This window comes from Anser anser (genome assembly GCF_964211835.1).
Source record: "Anser anser genome assembly, chromosome: 26".
Classification (NCBI taxonomy): Eukaryota; Metazoa; Chordata; class Aves; order Anseriformes; family Anatidae; genus Anser; species Anser anser.
Window position 1 is genome coordinate 604,151 of NC_139747.1, and position 18,853 is coordinate 623,003.

General features: G+C 46.3%; 1 protein-coding gene across 10 annotated transcripts in view; it reads left to right on the plus strand.

The window, feature by feature from the left end:
• The window catches only part of ZMAT4 (zinc finger matrin-type 4), a 99,788-nt gene that overhangs the window by 65,368 nt on the left and 15,567 nt on the right, over positions 1-18,853 (plus strand). For 7 of the 10 annotated variants that reach the window (XM_083811551.1, XM_083811556.1, XM_083811552.1 and 4 more), the window contains 3 exons: positions 157-313; positions 6,272-6,499; positions 6,648-7,681. In XM_083811551.1, coding sequence (XP_083667677.1) covers positions 157-313; positions 6,272-6,499; positions 6,648-6,886 — 624 coding nt within the window. In that variant the 3' untranslated portion in view covers positions 6,887-7,681. Of the gene's footprint in view, positions 1-156; positions 314-6,271; positions 6,500-6,647; positions 7,682-14,797; positions 14,895-18,853 lie in introns of those variants that run through there. The other 3 variants (XR_014575412.1, XR_014575413.1, XM_083811555.1) reach the window with 1 other exon arrangement.

Consider the following 18,853-nt stretch of genomic DNA (forward strand, 5'->3'; position numbering starts at 1 on the left):
TCGTTGTGCGGATACCCATGGAGTCTGGGGGAGAAATGGAGCAGGAGACCCTTGGAAATCACACCCTCGACATAACCTGGAGTCCTCCCCTGCTTCCCCGTGGCTGCCTGGTGGGCTGATGCACCTGTTTTTTGTGTTTTTTTTGTCTCCGTCCAGGGCAGTGATGGTGACACGGTGGATAAGAACAAATGCTGCACACTATGTAACATGTCCTTTACCTCAGCAGTGGTGGCTGAATCGCATTACCAAGGGAAAATCCATGCCAAAAGGTTAAAACTGTTGCTAGGTGAGCCGCCGGCACTGAAGGCCGCAGGTAGGTGTGAGGCGGTGGGGCCGGCGCGGGCTGGGGCAGCGCACGGGCACCTTGCTTGCGCCCCTCTTGTAACGACCTTTAGGAATTGCTGATACTCGTTATTGTCTGCTTTGTTCACGTAGATTAGTGGCTTATCAGCCAGCGCTGGCCTTTCTGTGAGAGCCCTGTATCTGGTTCCGTGTTTCTGAAATGTTTTGCTCTGTGGAAGACAGTATCTCCGCTGGGCACAAATAGCCGAGCCTCACTTTAATTATCAAAAGTTATTTGACAGCTCAGCTAATACACTTAATAAACCTTTCCTGTTACTGTACAGAGCAGAATCCCATTTGCTTTTACCTCAGAGGGAAACGTAGTCTTTAAAAATGTTTTGGATCGATTGTCTTTTGATTTTTGCCCAGACAGGTATTCACGCTTTCCTCCACAGTGATTCCAATAATGTGAGCCTATTAACTTTCACATTTAAAACGTCGAATGTTTGAATCAAATAATTTAACCATCTTATTGTTTGCTTAACCATAAAGTCCCTGCAAAACACTAATATACTGTAAAACAAAACTTCCCCTGGGGCGGTCAGGCCAGAGGACACTTGAACAATGTATTCCTCATGCTAAACAGGCAGCACCGTTGTGCTGTAGCCCTGCAGACAGATGTCTGTACTTCATTGTTAGTATTGGTGGCGCTTCTTTTAGAACAATACAAATTTTTCTGGGCACTTTATATCCTGCCTAACAAGATGTGCATAAATCTTAGAAATGACTAAATAAGTTTTTTTTTTGGCTGCCCGTGTGTTTTTGTTGTTGTTTTTAACTTTACAGACTGATGATGCTGATGCATATCATTTGTCCTTTATCGGTATTGGCTTGGGAAATGCTATTGCCTTTGCCTGAGGGTATACAGGGACTTGCATTAGATCGTGGCTTGCTTGTTTTAGCTAACGAGGGCGTTCTCAGAAGGCTTGTTAAGTGAAGGTGTGGCAGCGTCCCCGCTGAGGTTGCTGAGATGCACCTGAGAACTTCGCTGGTCCTTTGGGCACGTGGCTGTGGAACCCATGGGAGCCAGCGCAGCGGGATTGGCACCTCTGTAAATGAAATCAGAGATGTGCATGGACAGACAATGTGTAGATGAGACAAATCGTACAGTCTGCTGCACTACAGACCTCTGAAGCAGCACGGGGCTGGCTTAACGTAGGGTCTCTGAGTTCTGGCAGCGACCGGCTGTGCTATGCTGCTGTTAGGTACAGGGGCTGCAGGGCTGTGTCAAGGCATGACTTTCAAAGAGCTGCAGCTTTGCACTGTGTTTTTATCTAATTTTTTAATCATCTGGATCAGCCTCACAGAGGCAATAAGTGATCTGCACCACATGCTCTGTGAGTAATGGGCTCTTCAGCTGCAGTAATCACTAGGAAAGAATAACTTGAGGACTCATCAAGTCTCCCAGATACTTGATCTGATGAAGCTGAGCCACAGGAATATGTTAATAAGCACCTTCTTGCTCTCCAGCAGTTCTCAGAAATGTGCTCTTTGGACATAGCATTTCTCTGGGCTTCCTATAGCGTTCCTCAGCATTCTTCCACTGGAATGCCATTTGCTATCAAACAAAAGTGAGAAAGGCTCTACACAAATATTTGAACTCTCATAATCTTTTCATTCATTCATCCAAAAAAAAAAAAAGCTTAAAATATTCTGAAAGTTTCCCAATTGCTTTTATTATGGCTGAGATTAAACAGATACAGTTAATCTAAGGAAGTACTTTAGTGGTATTAGGCAAGTAAAAATGGGTAACGACCTTCAGGTTGCAATATGTGATTTGCAGCCTTGCACAAAAATGTATTCTGCTACCCTGAGTAACTGTGAAACTCTGAATTCACCATTTGCTTAATTAGGGCATGTGTTTGTAAAGGGAGAAATGAATTTGTGAAATTCTTTGCACAACCATCTTTCTAGAAGTCATTTCATTCACACAGACATACAGATGCTTTTGTGGAGCATAGTGACAAAATGAGTTTAGGGGAAAAAATGAAGACTAATGAATGCAGTTGAAACTGCAGGGAAAATTCAGAAAGAATTCTAGAGCTGTTTGAAGAGCAGTGTTTTCCAATTAAAAAAAAAGAAAAAAAAAAAAAAGCATTGGAGAACATGTATTCCTCTCGATGAAAGTGAAAAATCTGAAAAATATCTGCAACTGGAGTTCCATTCCCAGTCACAGTTCCTGGAAGCAGCGGCATCGACCCTGAAGCACTCTGTGCCACAAGGTGCCGTGGGACCTGCGGTGATGGCCTGGGGCTGGAAATCCTCCTCAGCTTCACCTCTGCAGGGCGGCTTCTCTCCAAGTACAGCCCCGTGGCTTCCTCCCCGCCTCTCATCCGTGTCCATCAGGGCAGTGGCAGAGGGAAGGTTTTCTGCAGATATCTCCTCCATGAGCTGGGGAGGCTGAGCATGTGTCTGAGCGCTGAGCACTCGTCCCGGCGAGCAGCGTGGTGCCAGAGCAGTGCTGAGCACACTCAGGAGCAGTTCAGGGGCAATCCGAGAAGCTCCCATGCTGCAAGGTGAAATGTTTGTCTCGTCTCTACTGAACTGGTACACAACACGCTTCTTCAGCATCACCATGGAGGCTGCATAAATCCTGAGCTTGAAGTAATCTGTGCCCTGTGCAGATGGAGCAGCGCAAGGCCTGAGCGCATGTTGTGCCCGGTGCAGGAGCTGTTCCATTGCCCCCGTGTTCCTACCAGGGAATCCAGAGGCACTTTGTGATTCCCTTATGCAGGAGTTTTCTTCACGCTGGCTTTGGGAAAGGTTGCAGACCTGTTCTGCAGACACGTGCTGCACGCACTGATGACTGCAGTCTGCCTCTGAACAAACCCCTTTTTAATATTCTGTGTTTTCTGTCTCACCAGTCCCATAGAAAATTAGATTTATTCACAGCCTCTTTACGGGGCTACACCTTCCCTGTCTATTTTATCATCCTAATGAAATACAGATCTCCAATTTCTCTGCTGGTGCTTTCAGAAGAGGGAGGAGTGCCTTAGCAGTAAGGTTTTTCACAATAGGAAAGCGATCTCTCATCGCTACAGCAAAATATTGGTGATGATTTTCTGTTGCTTCTGCTGTACTAGGTTGTAGCCCTCAGAGGCTTTATGTCACCACTATTTCTGATGAATTTCTCCAATCATTTCCAACATCTTCCATCAGCTTGCATCCAGCCACCAGGTTGAGTTATAAAGAACTGCGGGGGAAAAATAGCTGCTACCTCCATTTATCCTAGCGCGAGTGCCTGCAGTGCCCCTTTGTTGTGGCTCAGTTACTTTCTCCTTCTCGTGCTCCGTTCCTGGAGAGTGGCAAGGATGACAAGTTGGGTGCCATTTAAGTACAGCTATGAATAAGAAGCTTTGCATGCAAGAAATAAGTCAAACATTAGTTCATTGCCAGAGTGCTAAATTGTTTCTAACTTTGTGTTTTGCTTCATGCAGCAAAGTAAGGCTTTCTCACTTCCCTCCCACAGCAAACGGGAATGTAAGGCAGACTGTCGTGAGCTGTTTAGCATTTTGAAGTACTTGAAATAGTCAAACATGCAGCTTTTATGTTTGTGTTAGGACAGAGCAACGTTTTTAACATTTGATGTCTTGTGTTTATTATTAATTTTCATGTTGCTGCTCAGGGAATGATGATGTTTCCTGTTCTGTCGTAGTTACGTGCTGAATAACCAAATGACAAATCCACGTTTGTGGGGAAGTCAACTTTCATCTCTTTCTCTTCAGGAGGATTTGGAAGACACACGATGTTTTCATTAGTTGTCAGACTGGGTTCAGCACACCTTAGGACTGCTTGTAGTTGTAAACTGCCCCTGAGGAACGTGGCTTTACGAGAAAATGCTTTGTGTTGTGAGAGCTGAGAGGAAAACCCTCCCGTGCCGGAGCACGGCACTGGGTCCATGCGAGGCTGGGGGACTCGGGGGGTACCAGCACAATCCCCGCCGCAGCAGCAGTGTCCTGCGGACACCCTCCCTCCTGCTCTGCACTCGGGTGAGCACCAACAGCACCGGGACAGGCCTGGATGCACAGCCACGGTACCGGCTGTCCGGCTGGCAGCCGAGCAGCATGGCACGCTGCTGTCGTATTTCCTTAGCGAGCGGGAGACGTAACTCCTGCGGACACCACCAGCTCCGCGGAGCGAAGAGCTTCCCCTCTGGTTCCCATGGTTCCCCTCTGGCGGTAGCTGACACGTAAACAGGGATAAAGCTGAGTAAAGGATCCCTTAGATTTAACTTTGTAGCCTGGGGCCTGGCAAGTGGCATGTCGAATACATCACAGAGCTCCCGGGCTGCCGCAGTAGCCGTCTGTTCGGGCAGTGCCAGAAGCCTGCGCATCTCTGGTTGTGGCCACTCCTGTGGCCAAGGGCAGAGGCAGGAGCAGGACAACGGCGCCTGGTGAGGTGCGGACCGTTGCTGGAGCAGGCGCAGGCCGTGCGTCGCTGCCCTGCGTGAAATCAATCCAAACGCAACGAGCAGGCGGTTGGCTAGACAGCAGAACGAGCAGAACAAACGTCTTCAGCAGGAGTCAATTAGGCAGTCACTTCATTAACTAATGCCCAAAAGAGCTCGTTCTGCTAGCACTGTGCAGGGCGTGGGTCACATCAGCAGAAGTGAGAAAATTCTTCTTCAGGCGTTTCTCCAAAAGAGACGTGGACGGGAGGATGACAGTGCCTCACAACCAGCAATAATCCGGGCAGAGAACATCTGATACCTTGGCAGGTGTCATCAAAACAATAGAGGCTCATAAAACCCTGGAAATGGATAAGGTTGTAAGTAACGTGATCTGTAAGATATGATTTCCCTGAGGAAGGTTAATAGGCGTGCAATCCCGAACAGATCAGCAGAAGACTTACAGCAACGTGAACTCTCTGGAGCTGTGGAGACAAGTGCAGTGGGCTTGGGTCATTATTGTGTGTCTAAATAGAGGTTTGTTGTGCTCCCTGCTGCCGTTCCTGGCACCAGGCACTGAGGTGGTTCCGTTGCTTGCCATCCCGTGCTCTGCTGGGGCTCAGCTGGAGCAGCAAGGGGCCTCCCCGTTACAGGCGAGCCTTAAACTCCTGCTTGCAGCCTTAGAAGCTGCCTATCCTTGTAGCACGGAGAGAGAGCAGTTCGTTAATTATTTAGATAGCAGAGATTTCATCTGGAAAAAAAAAATAGAGTCACATAAAACGGAATTTTGGAATGAGGTGTGATAATTAAGTACTGGTCGTGTGGTTTTGTGTTCCAATGCTATCTAAATTTTATTCTACTCGAAACTGTTTTCCTATGGTTTTGTGATTTATACTGTACAAAGTAGGAAACTTACGGCAAACAAGGTGCAGCTCCATTATGTGAGGACCTGTCACCATTTTTTCTTTTGAAGTTATTTGGATCACATTTGTTATCCCAGACAGCCTTGTGGTGAATCTGAGGGGAAATGGGACTAAATTAAGGTCATGGATTGCTGCATTTGTCACTTCATAATACGAAAACCTTTGAATGAGGGGGTCTGAATATAGAGTATCTTTTTCCATCTGTTATACTAAAATTATTACAGTTTTCCCTGTTCTTTCCAATACCAAATACACTGAAAAATAAGAATCCTGAGATATTATAAATCTGTTTCTCTATCTCGAGAAGCCGATGGCTTTGCATATTTTGTTTATTCTCCACTGGCAATTTTTCCTGGATGTAGCAACTTAAGCAGGGGAAATTTAGTAGATTTAGTCACAACAACAATGAGCTGTGTAACTGCAATTTTTCATTTTATTTTATTTTTTATGAGAAACAGTACATTTCCAAGCAGTGCCATCTGGAATATCTGGTGGGACACTGTAACCACTGCTGATTATTCCCGGCATCTAGTGCAGGATCTGCTTCAGGGTCTGGGGCTATTTAGGTGGCAGCAGTTGCCTGTGGAAAGCTAACCCCCTCGAGTGTTCCCTCCTGCAGAAACGGCCCTGAGCTCCCTCAAGCAGCCGCACACGGACCGTCCCCCCGCGGTGTCCTCGCCGCACCAGCGCAGGGACTCGGACCGGTACTGCCAGCTGTGCGCGGCCTGGTTCAACAACCCCATGATGGCCCAGCAGCACTACGACGGCAAGAAGCACAAGAAGAACGCGGCCAGAGCCGACCTGCTGGAGCAGCTGGGGAAGACCCTGGACCTTGGCGAGCTGAGAGGTGAGGGCAAGGGGAGAGCAGGGGGCTGCTGCTGCCTTCTGAATTTCACGCTGCTGAGAGAGCATCTCTGCTGAGATGGCGCTCTGCGGTTCAGCGGCATTATTTGGAAGTTGTTTTCTAGGTTGTTTTTTTTTGCCTCTCCCTGAAGTAGTCTCATCTGATAGTACACCTGTCCTTGGGCGAGTGTTGGATGATCCCTCCGAGCCTAGAGGAAATGAGGGCAGAGCGCTCAGCCCGGCTGGGAGCCCAGGAGCTGGGCTGCTCCGCTGCTGCAGGCAGAGCCCACCCCTGCTGCAGGGAGAGGGGGCACACGGCGTCTGCTGTGACTTGGTCGGTGTGTGTGAAACTCTGCAGCACCCTGGGCCAGCAGCCCAAGAGCAGTGTTGATTGTTTGCTGTCGGTGTGTTAAACAGAAATTTGCTGTGTTCCTGCCGAAGGGAGGGTGGCTTTCTGGGCTGGTCCAGGCAGTGAGCGACCCGAGCCTCCTCGGCTGCCTTGCCTGCTGCTGGTATATCTGTTGGTGGCAGACAGACGCTGGTCATTAGCTCGCTTAAAGTTGCGTGTGCTTATGGAGATGTGCTAATTTAAACCACCTGAGGACGTGGCCTCACACTGAACTCTGAACAAAGCTCATTTTTAATATAGAGATATAATTACAGGAGACTAGGTAAGGACCTCCGTTTGAAAGAGTGTTCTCTGTGGTCTCCAATTATAATCCTGCATGTACACAGTATGTTTGACTAAAATGGGCTGAGGAAAAAGTACAGGTTTGATTTTCAAAACCATACGGGAGAGCATTAACATTTTAAGATACCTTTTTTTTTTTTTCCTTGCTAAATGAAATAATTTTCCTTTAACTACTAATGACTATGCACTATGTTGTGCATTTCTTGATCTCCAGTAAGCCTTGTAATGGTTATCCAGATCCTTCGTGTGCTACCCGGTGTGACTCACAATGCCGTAAATGATTCATGCGGCTGAGTCACTGCCCACTGCTGAAAATACACGGGGAAATAAAACCTGGGACAGTAACATGGAAGTGCTTAGTCCTGCAAACCATGCCAAGCTCAGGAGTGGCTGAAGATGTCACTAACTGTAAACAAATCAACGGCAAAGTGTTTTTTATTCATTTAGCTCCCGCGTAGGAGGGTTGAAGTCGGAGGGCTGTGCGTCCTGCCAGCACCAGCACCCGCAGCGCGGGCAGAGGTGAGCTCTGGGTGCTGCGAGCTGCACGGCCAGGACAAGGAAAACAGGGCAGGCTACTGCTCTCCTGTATGCGACTGGCTAAGGCTGGTCTCTACTGGTGTGGAAGGCAGACCTATGCAGAAAACAAAAAAACAAACGAACAAAAAAAAAAACCAGAATGAGATCTCCCGGATGTCCAAGGAAATAGTTTACTTTGGCAGATTGTGTCAAATATTACTTCAAGAAAAACGTTCAGAGTTACCCAATGGCAGCCCGTCCTGTGCTGGCCGCTGAGACTTCGTTTGACCATTGATTTTGGTGTCCTGCAGGACACGGTTGGTGTCATGGCCGTGTGCTCTCTGTTCCCTCTGCTTGTTTTGCAACCTCAGCGTTCAGTAGAATGCAGACTCATTTCCTTTCCATGCTATCCCTGGCTTTCCCAACACAAGTTAAATATTAATTCTATTTTGACTACTGTGGGGGACTAACATTTGATGTGTTGTGTAAGCCTGGAAAGAGCAGTGTCAGTTGAAGTACAACATTTCAGCAGCCTTTGATGCTTTGATAATGGCTATAATAAAATATTTATTGATAAATATGAATGTGTATTTGGAGAAATAAGAATAGAGTTATATTTTTGGACAACTGATATTTATGGGAAACAAAAACATTGATTCTTCTTGCCAAGTGCTCATCCTGCGATTTTGAAATCTTACTTCTTTTCAGAAATGAGAAAAGGGAGGGGGGAAGCAAAAAGATGCCTCAATAACAGCACCATTTCTCTAGCGTGTTCCGAGGTAAAGCTACGATGCATGTGAGCATTCGGTCACGTAGTCTGAATGCTTTGGCCAAGCGGTGGGTGCTGTTCAGGGTGATTGAGAATGATGATTTTGTGTGAGATCTAAGTAGTGGGGGCAGGGTTGCATTAAAATTAAATGCCATTACAGTGGCGCTGCAGAGTGCAGAGCAGAGGGAGCTGAACCACTTCAGCTCCTTTCAGCTTGGGTCTCGCCTTCCTGCTGGCTCTCTCTGGTACCTGCCAGTGAAACTTGAATTTTACTGAGTAATGGAGACAGATTCGGGGCCAGCCTGTAAATGGGATGCTGTAAACCATGTGAACATGAGTCGTCTTCCCAGAGCACTTGGCACCTGGTGAACAAGAAAGGCACCAGAGCCCAAACCAGTGCCTGTCAAGGGGATTGCATCATGAATCCCTAGAATAAAATACAGCAACCTCTGCAGTAAAGCAGAATTGGAATGGTTGCACAGGGTTGTTGTCACCTATAGCCTTTGTATTCTCCATACAAAGGTAAATTGTCAGAGGTGCAGATGCTATCTTGAAAAATCAGGCAAAGAGCTGAGTTTTCCTTCATGGCTTGTAATTTCCTTGTATGCCTTATAAATACTTTTTGTACTGTGCTGTTGCTTTTGGTTAGTAAGAAGTGATTTAACAAGTACTCCCCTGGAATGTGTTTTAGTGCATTTTATGCAGAATGACATTAATGACTTTTCTTTTTAATATTTTATTTAATGGATATAAGAGTGCGTTCAATTTTATATGCATGTCATGGTTCAGGGGAGAGAATGCTGATATGTCACGAGGATGCAAAAGTAAATGTGAGTATAGACAGAACACAGACTTTACTAACAAGCTACTCTGGCTGGGACCACCTTGGCATTGCAGACTGCCTTCTGTGCTGATACTCAACTCCAGCACACTTTGTTCAGGCTTTGGTTGGGCACATTTTATGACACTAGTTTCAACCGAGTTGGCAGTCTTGGTAAGCTCGAGTGAGATCAATACTGTTAATTTTGATGTTCTGGAGGTGGTTGTTGCTTTTAGTTTCACCTTGCAGTTTATCCAAGGCTACTTTTATTATTCTGTGTCTAATTTCAGTGGAGTCCATTTCACACCTGAGGCTTCAGCTCCACAAATCCGTCTCAGGGCACATGATTTCGGCTGGCAGGTCGGGCAACCCCTTGTTCGTAACTGCGAGACGCTCTGACATGCTGTGGAAAGAGATTGGTGTCCCCAGTTAGGAACTCTAGTCACTGGTGGTGTTTCCACCTACACAAGTAATTAAGATTCAGTAAGGCTGTTGTTAGCGTCTGCCATTAAATTAGCCGCTGAGCATTAGAACCTTATTACCTTAATTTAAAGTGTTGCCTGGTTCTTAGGCCACAGTCCTGGTCTCTGCCTTGCTGGGGTCACGGCATTGTCCAAAGGCTTGGTCTGCTGCAAGAGGTGCCAAGGCACCTCCTGTCCCTGCTGCGGTGCCTCCTCCATCCCTTGCCCTGTGCTGTGGCACAAGCGTATGTGGTCCCTGCCTCCTAGAGCCCAGTGCAATGTGCACGCCAGTGGTGGTCAGAGCTTGGCTGTAAAGCCACTGCTGCTGCATCTCCAGTACATTCAGTAAGGAGAGCATCCAAAAACGTATTTGCAGTGTGATTTTTTGCCACGCCACATCACAACACACGAGGATGTAGGTGACTATTTCAATACCTTTGCCCTATAGCTTACTTCCTATTCTCAAGTACTCACCTGAATATTTTTAAAGATGTTTAGCTTTATGTTGGGCCAAATTCCTGGGTGAGAGATGCTCAAGGTGTTTGAACAAAGTGGGGCTGTTTTGTCTAGCTAGGGTCTGATGTTCAAAAAAGATAAATGTGATTTTATGAGAGCCTGTAAGACATAGCTGGGGAATGGTTAGAGTGTATCCTATACGGTTAATTATGGTAAGCATAAACTGATCACATTTGATAACGTTGTACATTACTTATTCTAAACGAAGTATTTGAACAATTTCTTTGAAGAAATAATACTGTGGAAATTCAAAGAGACTATTATATGGTACATTAAAACTGTTCTTAAAGAGCTCAGCAGCCCATGGTAAGAATCCCACAACTCTGGTATTTTAAGCTGAGCCCTTCAATTAAGGTTGAAATGCTCTGTTCAGATCTTCATGGAAGCGAATCAGTGCAAAGCAGAAACCTGACCACAGAGACTCTGAAATTCGCAATTCCCTTTATTTCTGGGAGAACAGGACAGAAATTACTTTAGCATCAATGGTTTACTGTAATGCCAATGTATGTTTAATGTCAGTGATGTTAATACTGCCTGTGATGCCAAGGGAATTACTAGGATGTTAAAATACAAAAGAGGGGAGAAGAAACCACTCTCTTACATCCAGGGTATTACGGGAGACAACAGAATCAGAGGATTGGAAACACTTAGGCCTGCATTTATATGCTTAATTTATGTCAAGTCTTGCCCTACATAACAGCAATAAGAACACTCAGATTGCCATCTCTCTTTTTCAGGGATATCCAGGAGGGAAACAGGCATTTAATGTACATTCAGCCGCACTCTGTCTTTTCAGTAAAAACATGTTAGATGAGGCACAGAAGTGACTGTTTCTGTAATTCTGCTTTGAAACCACTGTACTCTTTTCCCAAGGTGAAAGAATAATGGAGTTAAATGGTATGTACACAGCAGAGAGAAGAGAGCCTTATCCTTTCCCGGGCACTCTGGCACTCTGAGTTGTACTGACCCTTTGCGCCTTGTTGCCAAGTTTGCTCCGTTTATAGAAACCAGAAATTGCTCGTGTTTTTCTGCCCTTCATTCTGGCACAGCGTGTGGAGCTGGGTGGGCACGGAGCCTGTCCTTGCTGTGCGGTCCCTCGGCATGCTGCTGGCACCACGTGGATGCTCTCGGCCCAGCCGTCCTCGAGCCCCTGCTGCAGCACCCGTGGGTCCCACTGGGGCACAGCAGCAGCCAGGGCGCTGTGGGAGTTGGGTGCTGCGAAGGGCAAGGAGATGCTGCTGCTGTTGGATTTCCTAAAAGAGGCTTCTGATCCCTCCTGCAAAAAATAAATGTTGAATCCAGATAGTGGTCTGCCTCTCCTCATTTAGGGACAGAGAAATAATAATAATAAATAATAATAAAGGAGAAACAAATTGAATCTGCTATGCCCCAAAGCTCTAGCAGGTGTGGAGAAACTTTCTCGACAGTATCGTGTTCTGATGTGATTGCAAAAGTCATTAATGAATGGTTTGGGTGAAAACCTGCCTAGAAAGGCAAAATCAGAACATTAGTGTGTAAATAATTACTTGATCCGTGATGTGCAAAGCAGGCTAATGTCCTTTCCAGAGGGAGGGAGGAGTGTACCAGGGCATTAGGAATAAATACTTCAGAAGTGGACCAAAATGAGCATCTTTCCAGGAAACACACACTGATGAGAACCAAAAATAATATCGGTCATTTTGACCAGCCACTGGGCAGCAAGCTGTCTTGGGAAAAGGCCTTTTTCCTCTGCCTCTAATTCTGATTTTTGTCTGTCTGCTATGTTATTATTTTTAGATTTTCAGTTTTTCAGAGAAGGCAAAGTCTTGATTTTGTTGTACTGCTGAGAACTGAGAATGCTCTCAGCCTTAACTTAAATTATATTTTAATTATCATTAAATTACACTTCAGGGAAGAAAATTGTCAAATGACAAATTGGTTTTTATTTAGCACAAGACTTTGAGAATAATTTTTTTGTATTTCTCTGAGCATCACAGGCGCCTGTTTTTCTCATGTTTTGCTGTACAGAGATTCCATCCTTAACCCTGAACTTTTTCTTAACTCCGAAATTCCCTGTTCCCTGAGATACAACCAGGACAATTCACTTTATTAAAAGGTCTGAAACAACATGCAGTGGGAAGGACAGTATCAGAAGAAAAGCAATAATAACTCTCCCAGTCTGAGTCCCAGTCGACAGCGGAAAAAAACAAACTTTGTTAGCAATGTAAAAGCTATTACAATTTTTAAATGAGCAATTTTTATTGTATGCATAAATCATCTCCCATCTCTTGCTTTTTTTGCTGTTACACAACAGTTAGACACAGTTTGTATGTAACTTGGGAATATCTCCAAAGAAAGGTGGCTCATCTCTTGTTATCATGCTCTTATTTGTGTTGTGACTGCCCTGATAACCCTGCAGGGTCTCGTGGTCATGTTCTGTGCGTGCACACTCTTGAGGTGAATAAATGTCTTGTCTGCAGTGAATGTCTCGGAGCCTTGAGATTTGATCATAGGTAATAGACGAAGCACAGGCGAATTTTGTTGATTCTTCAGCTTGGATGTATTCCAGTGAATGTGCAGAGACTGTTTTTGTGACTTTGCTCATAAATCGTTTTGCAGCTTCTGTCTGAGATGTGCGTGAATCTGCTTAATTGTCTGGGTCTTTTTTGCCCTGTGGTCTGTGCCCAGACACAGAGCGGTGAATTAGCAGAGAAATGCTGCCTACTCTGAGTGCTTTTTCTGTGCACGAAATTGTGAGTGCTCCTCTTCAAGCTTAAGTGTCTCTCCCATGGGGCTGGTTGGCCCACTGTGGGAATGCAGCTTCCACCCTTTTGTGCCCCCCCCTCCTCCGTATTCCTGGAGGTGTCCATGTGCTTTGATTCAGTGCTGCTGACACCAGTTGTCTCCTCTTTGCTGGCAGCAGATAAAGCTTGCATGCATGTTACGGTGCACTTCGGTGGAGACCAGCACTCCCCTGTGCTGCCTGCTCTTGCATTAACTTGTATTAGCTCTCTGCAACTTACATTACAATAAAACAAAATGTGAGGTATTTACTTGGAAAATGACTTGTAGCTGTGGCCATATTAAAAAAAAAAAAAAAAAGGAAAATGGAAAATAGCAGGCGCAGCTAAGAGATTTGTTGGATGTTAAAAATGAAAAACAAGCAAAACCCAGGCACAAAACAAATGAAAACAACCCCAAAAGTTCCTAATAACATTTCCACTGTGAGCGCACTGCAATGTTAGTTCAGTGGTGCTCAGCTGGCCAGCAGTGAGAGTAACGCCTTTATGAATAGTTGTTTGCATCCATGGAGGGCTAAAATTAGTAAAGCCAGGGCTGCTCTGTGGTCGGGGTGCAGACAGGTATTGCAGCCAACAGTAAATCTGTCAGGCAAACGAGCTCCTGGCTGCCAGCTTTTGGATGGCCCCCAGGCAACCCGTGCCAGGTTTGCAGCTCAACCTTCAGACACAGGCTGCTGGGTGCCTGGATTTTGGAGATCAGCTGATGTGCTCAGCAAATCCAGCCTCTCATTTCAGTGGATAGATGTGAGTTGATCCTTTTGGGAAAAAAAAAAAAGGAAGAAGAAAGAAGAAAACAAAAGCCCCTAAGTGGTCCGGCCTCTAAATGCAATGATGAGGAATAACACTCTGATCTGTGCATGCTACAGAAGAGCAGAGGAATAAATGAGACCTCAGTACTCATTAGTGTGAGCAAAATTATGCTTTGTGAGAGTCGTGGGAGAGAGGTGCCTGCGATGGTGAGCTGTGGGGACTGCGGTCTCCACAAGGGAGTTGCCTCTGAACCCTGCTTGGTTCTGCTCCCTCTATGCCTTTTACAAATATTCCTTTAGGCTTCCCTAACGCTTGTGTACCCTGGACTGGAAAAGTAAATAGAAAGGTTACTGTAAGGAGAAAGTCTAGGAAACTGGAAATGAAACACAAGATCTGAGTGCCTTCTAATTAATTAGATGCTAGCAGGGGGCAAGGGTTAATGCTTTTTTTTTTTTTGGTAGTTTTTTTCTTCAGACATCTTCATCCATTTGCACTTTCTAGCTGCCATTTTGATTCAGAACAGTCTGTGGCACAGGCAGGATTGTGCCAGGGACCTGGAATGGAAGGGAAGGCCTCTGCTTGGCAGTGTCTCACTTTCTCTCCTTCAGAGGATGAGGAGGCTCAGCACATTTCCTAAGGCAGATGCCTTTTGCAGTGACAGTGACAGCCCCTGGCCTGTGTTGTATGGAGCAGAAAGGCAGAGGGAAAGAGGAATAGCAAATTGCACCTGCAAAAGAGGAGGAATAGGTCCTTAGCTGTGGTGACCACCCATGCATTTTCTCTCAGCATTACCACTGTTCTATTTTCCCCACATGGTTCTCTGTAGGCAAGATGAGAATTACTTCACTTTCCCCCTTGGTTTTCATGGGTAAGAGCAAATTCTGCCATTTTCTGCAGTATAGAGGTGCTTTTTCTCCCTGCATAGCCTTAAGCTTGCCCCCAGCCTACTCCAAAATGCTCAGCCGGTGCACAATTAACACTTCTGGCTTTTCTTTGCAGGCCTGAAGCGCAGCTACACGTGCAACATCTGCAACGTCACGCTGAACTCGATAGAGCAGTACCACGCGCACCTGAAGGGCTCCAAGCACCAGACCAAGTGGGTATCTCCGTGCTCCTGGGGCCCTTCTGTCTGTTTGTGTCTACCTAGGTGAACAGGCAAATATATAAAACAATGCTTTATGCTCCTCATCTGAGGCGCTGCCAGTGTTACACGTAGATGTTGGAGGCACCCATGGAGGGGGAGCTGCGGGCTGAGCCCAGGGGCGGCCGGGTGCCCCCCCGAGGGCGGCGCAGTCTGCTCGCCATCTCCTGCCCATCGCGGCGAGGGCACGGAGGAAGGTTTGCTGTCTCTGCCTGCTGAAATGCTTGATTTGAGCGTATCGGAGTGTGTTGGGAACCCAAATATCTGCCCATCCTCACAAAACTGAACAGTGGGTGTTGGTTTGGGATGGACAAAGAACAAAGGAGCAGCAGTGAACCAAGAAGTTAACAACATCTGGTGTGATGCCATACCGAGTCGGGAGCCTCTTTCGTGTATTAAGCCTCAGGAGAGGCACTGGAAGCAAAATGGGCTCAGGTGTTTCCAGCTGAAAATGTTTGTGGTATCACTTAGAGCAATTACATACTAGCCAAGTTTCTGAGTATAAGAGGAAATCTGCTCTGTCAATTAGTACAAATTATTAAAATGAAGTGATAGAGATATGTGGTACCAAAGAGTAGATGAATGAACTAATCTCTCTTAATACACTTACATGTGAGCTTTGGGAACCATTTCAGGCTGAAGTACCGAGGGTTGCCCAGATTAGAAGAGGGATATCAAAGGTGTATTAGTTACTGAAATATTACAGGTAGTTTTAAGTGCAGTCTGATTGATGAGGGAGGATGATCAAATCCGGCAGTAAGCACTAATGTCTCATTTTGCTTAAGCTACCAAAGGACAAATGCAGCCCTTCTCCTGCTAATGTCAGACCTTCAAAGATTCCCTGTAATATTCATGTTATCTCTGCCCTGTTTATTCACAGAGTGTTTGAATGTCTTCCAGATATTACTCTTCCTGGGCCTGAGCATGTAGTCGTATTCAGGATCCTAATTAGCAGAAGGAACTGATGGCGTCAGATTTTCTAATGAGGTGTTGTTCTGCCTCCCCTTCTTTGCAAAGGATGGATGGAGTGGAGGGAAAGGCAGCTGCTGAGCCGCCGTAACTGCTCCGGCAGCACCTCCCAGTCTGGATGGCTTTGCAGAGGAGAGGGCTGAGGCGAGGTGGTCAAGACGTGGCTGCAGGCTCTGCCACGAGTTCCCTGTGAGACTCTCAGTACTTAATTTCTTGCCTCCCCGTTCTCTTTTGGTACGTCCAACCGATGGCACATCCCCGCTCCAGCAGGTTGAGCATGCAGGGACAGTGCTGATGGGATCAGTGTCAGTACCCGCCGCAACCAATTCCCACTGCAGGAAAATAGAGCTGACAGCTCTTCCTGTTGGAAACCTGAAATGAGAGCAGCTGTGATGTGCTGCCGGGGCACGGAGCTGTAATTTATCCTTCCCCTGCCAGTCTTTCTGAGTTTGTATTATTATTGCTGTTGTTGGTGCTGCTCTTATTGCAAAGGAAAAAGGAGTTCATTTCAGATCAGAGCAGCCTCATGGATAGGAGATAGGATTGTGCAGAAGAGATGTGCCACTTTTTGTTTTCAGCACGGGTGGGTGCCGCTCATCCTCTGTTTTATACCCACACCTTCTCCTTTTGTTTTTCAGTCACCTGCAATTAGTCACAAGAGTGACTCTTCCAGACCAGAAACACCGGGGCACTGGGTGAGCAATAGGAAAGCACCAGAGTATGATGTACTGAACATCCCAGGACAGTGAGGACTGGGTTTGGCCTCTGGGGGCTCCTGGTGCCTCCGCCCGCCTCACTTGGATGGCAGCAAGCCACACGACAGTGTGCAACTCCAGGGCCAAGGCGCAGTGGGACTCCCAGATGTTCCCTGAGCTTTCCGGAGCTCTGAAAAAACGTGAATTATTGATAGGAAGGCCCATTCCTCTCTCATCTCCATGAGGATCAAGTCAGCCTGTGCAGGGATCACCAGAGTGGCTCAAAGGCCTGCAGGACTTTTAAGGACCTCCTTCTTTTACAGATTAATAGTTTTATCAGTCTTTCTAAATTTAGTTTCTTACCATTCACTGGTAATGATTCAAATCTTGTCCCAAGGGATTTTCATAGGCATTCAGTACAAGAGGAAACAAAGTAATAAATTCACACAAAAGTGTGTTACAAATGTAATAATGAAATGCCAATTAGAGACATTCGTCTGACCAATTTCTATGGGAAATTGCTCTGATTATTTTATTTCCTCTATCCATTGTTCATTCTTATACAATTTTCTTTGAGCCTAAGTATCTGAGTACTGCACAGCTCTCTCCAGCTCCTATAGGAAAGCACAGAAGCATGGGAGACAATAGATCGACAGCTTCGGTTTGTGCAAAACAAAAGCTCTTCCCACCCTGTAATTAGCGTGTAACCAGATTTTGCTCTCCTTGTTTAGAGGCGTTTTTGTAACTTCATTGTCCTCTCTATGGGACTGAGGAAATAAGTTACCGTAATCTTTTATCCCAAACCAGCACAGCCCCCCCCTCCAGTTTAAGGGGTCTTTAAGAGCCATCTGCGCTGCTAAAGCAGCCGGGCCAGGGGTTGCAGCCCTGCGATGAGCCTGGGGCATCTCGTGGCCCTGGTTCTTCCGTTTGCTGCATGCACAGAGCACGTACACAGTGCTCATGCAGGGCCGGCTCTGCGGGTTATGGTAACAGCATGCAGTGAAAGAATTCGGAAAGGTAAAGCAGTTCTTACAGGTTGTGTTCCTGACTACAGAAGACATCTATAGTGCAGACAAAGATGAAGAAATCTTCATTTCTAGTGCTATAAATGAATACATTCTGAAAAGGGATTCTCCATTGTATCTTGGCCAATGTACAAGTGACAAAGGGGGCACCAGCCCTCTGCTGAGCCTTGCTTCCAACGCAAAGGGAGAGTGGAGCTGCACAAGCCTGGTAGATTTTGGCAGGGCTGCCTCTGTTTGTTTACACTATGCTTTCTGCAAATGATTACCTCTTCCATGCACAGAAAGCTCAGTTTGAAATCCAGATGTGGCTCTTCTGCACTCATTTCCACTGCTGCCTTGTCCATGAGCTTGGCTCTCATGGGTGCAGGGGAAGCAAATTGCTCTGCACGTGTGTGGAAAGTAAGGAAGCCACGTGCCTTGTCTAGTTTCTTGCCCACTGGTTTTTGCTATTCTCATTATTGTGGGTTAGTGTCAAGACTGTCCTCTTCCTTATAACCCAGATTGAAGCTAGTGCATTGCAGTTGCCAAGGCAACAAAACATTTTACGTAGTTGTCATACTTAATATCATAAAAAAGGGGTTGTAAAGGAGAGGGATTTAGCTTTGGGACAGGTTAACAGGGAAGGTGATTGCAAGTTGGAAGCTGGTAGCACCCAACATATACCAGGCAGTAGAGTTTTCTGAAAAGCTGCTTTGGCAGAGAAGAACTTTTATGAGGACCAACTCAAGTAGTGGATATTTATTATAGCTCTAGAGGGCTCTCCAGAGGGCACCATACATCCAAGGCATTGCTGGAGTTGCTTTAAATAACCCGCTGTACGGCAGCCCCTGGATGACTGCGCAGCAGGCCGTGCTGTTTGCACCTTCCCTTGCGTCTCAGCACGGGTGCTGCTGGTGCCGGAGCCCCGTCAGTGGGGCAGGAGGTCAGAGGTTGCTTCGCCCGCGGCTGACCTGTTCTTCCTTTGGCGGGGTCTGATGGGGAGAGCTTAGCTGGCTATATTCAGGAATGTTGGGGTTTCATCTGAATGCTTCCTGCTGAATTTATTTGCATAACCAAAACATGGAGGAAATGTGGGGGAGAAAAATAGCTGAAAGTGTCTTGGCTGGTATTTTGGTGTTGAATAAAAGAAGTAGAAGGAGGTAGCTAGTATTGAGCTAGTCCTTATCCCACTGGCCAATCAATTTGCAAAGGAAGGTAATGTCTACTAGCTCCCCTCTTTTCTCCA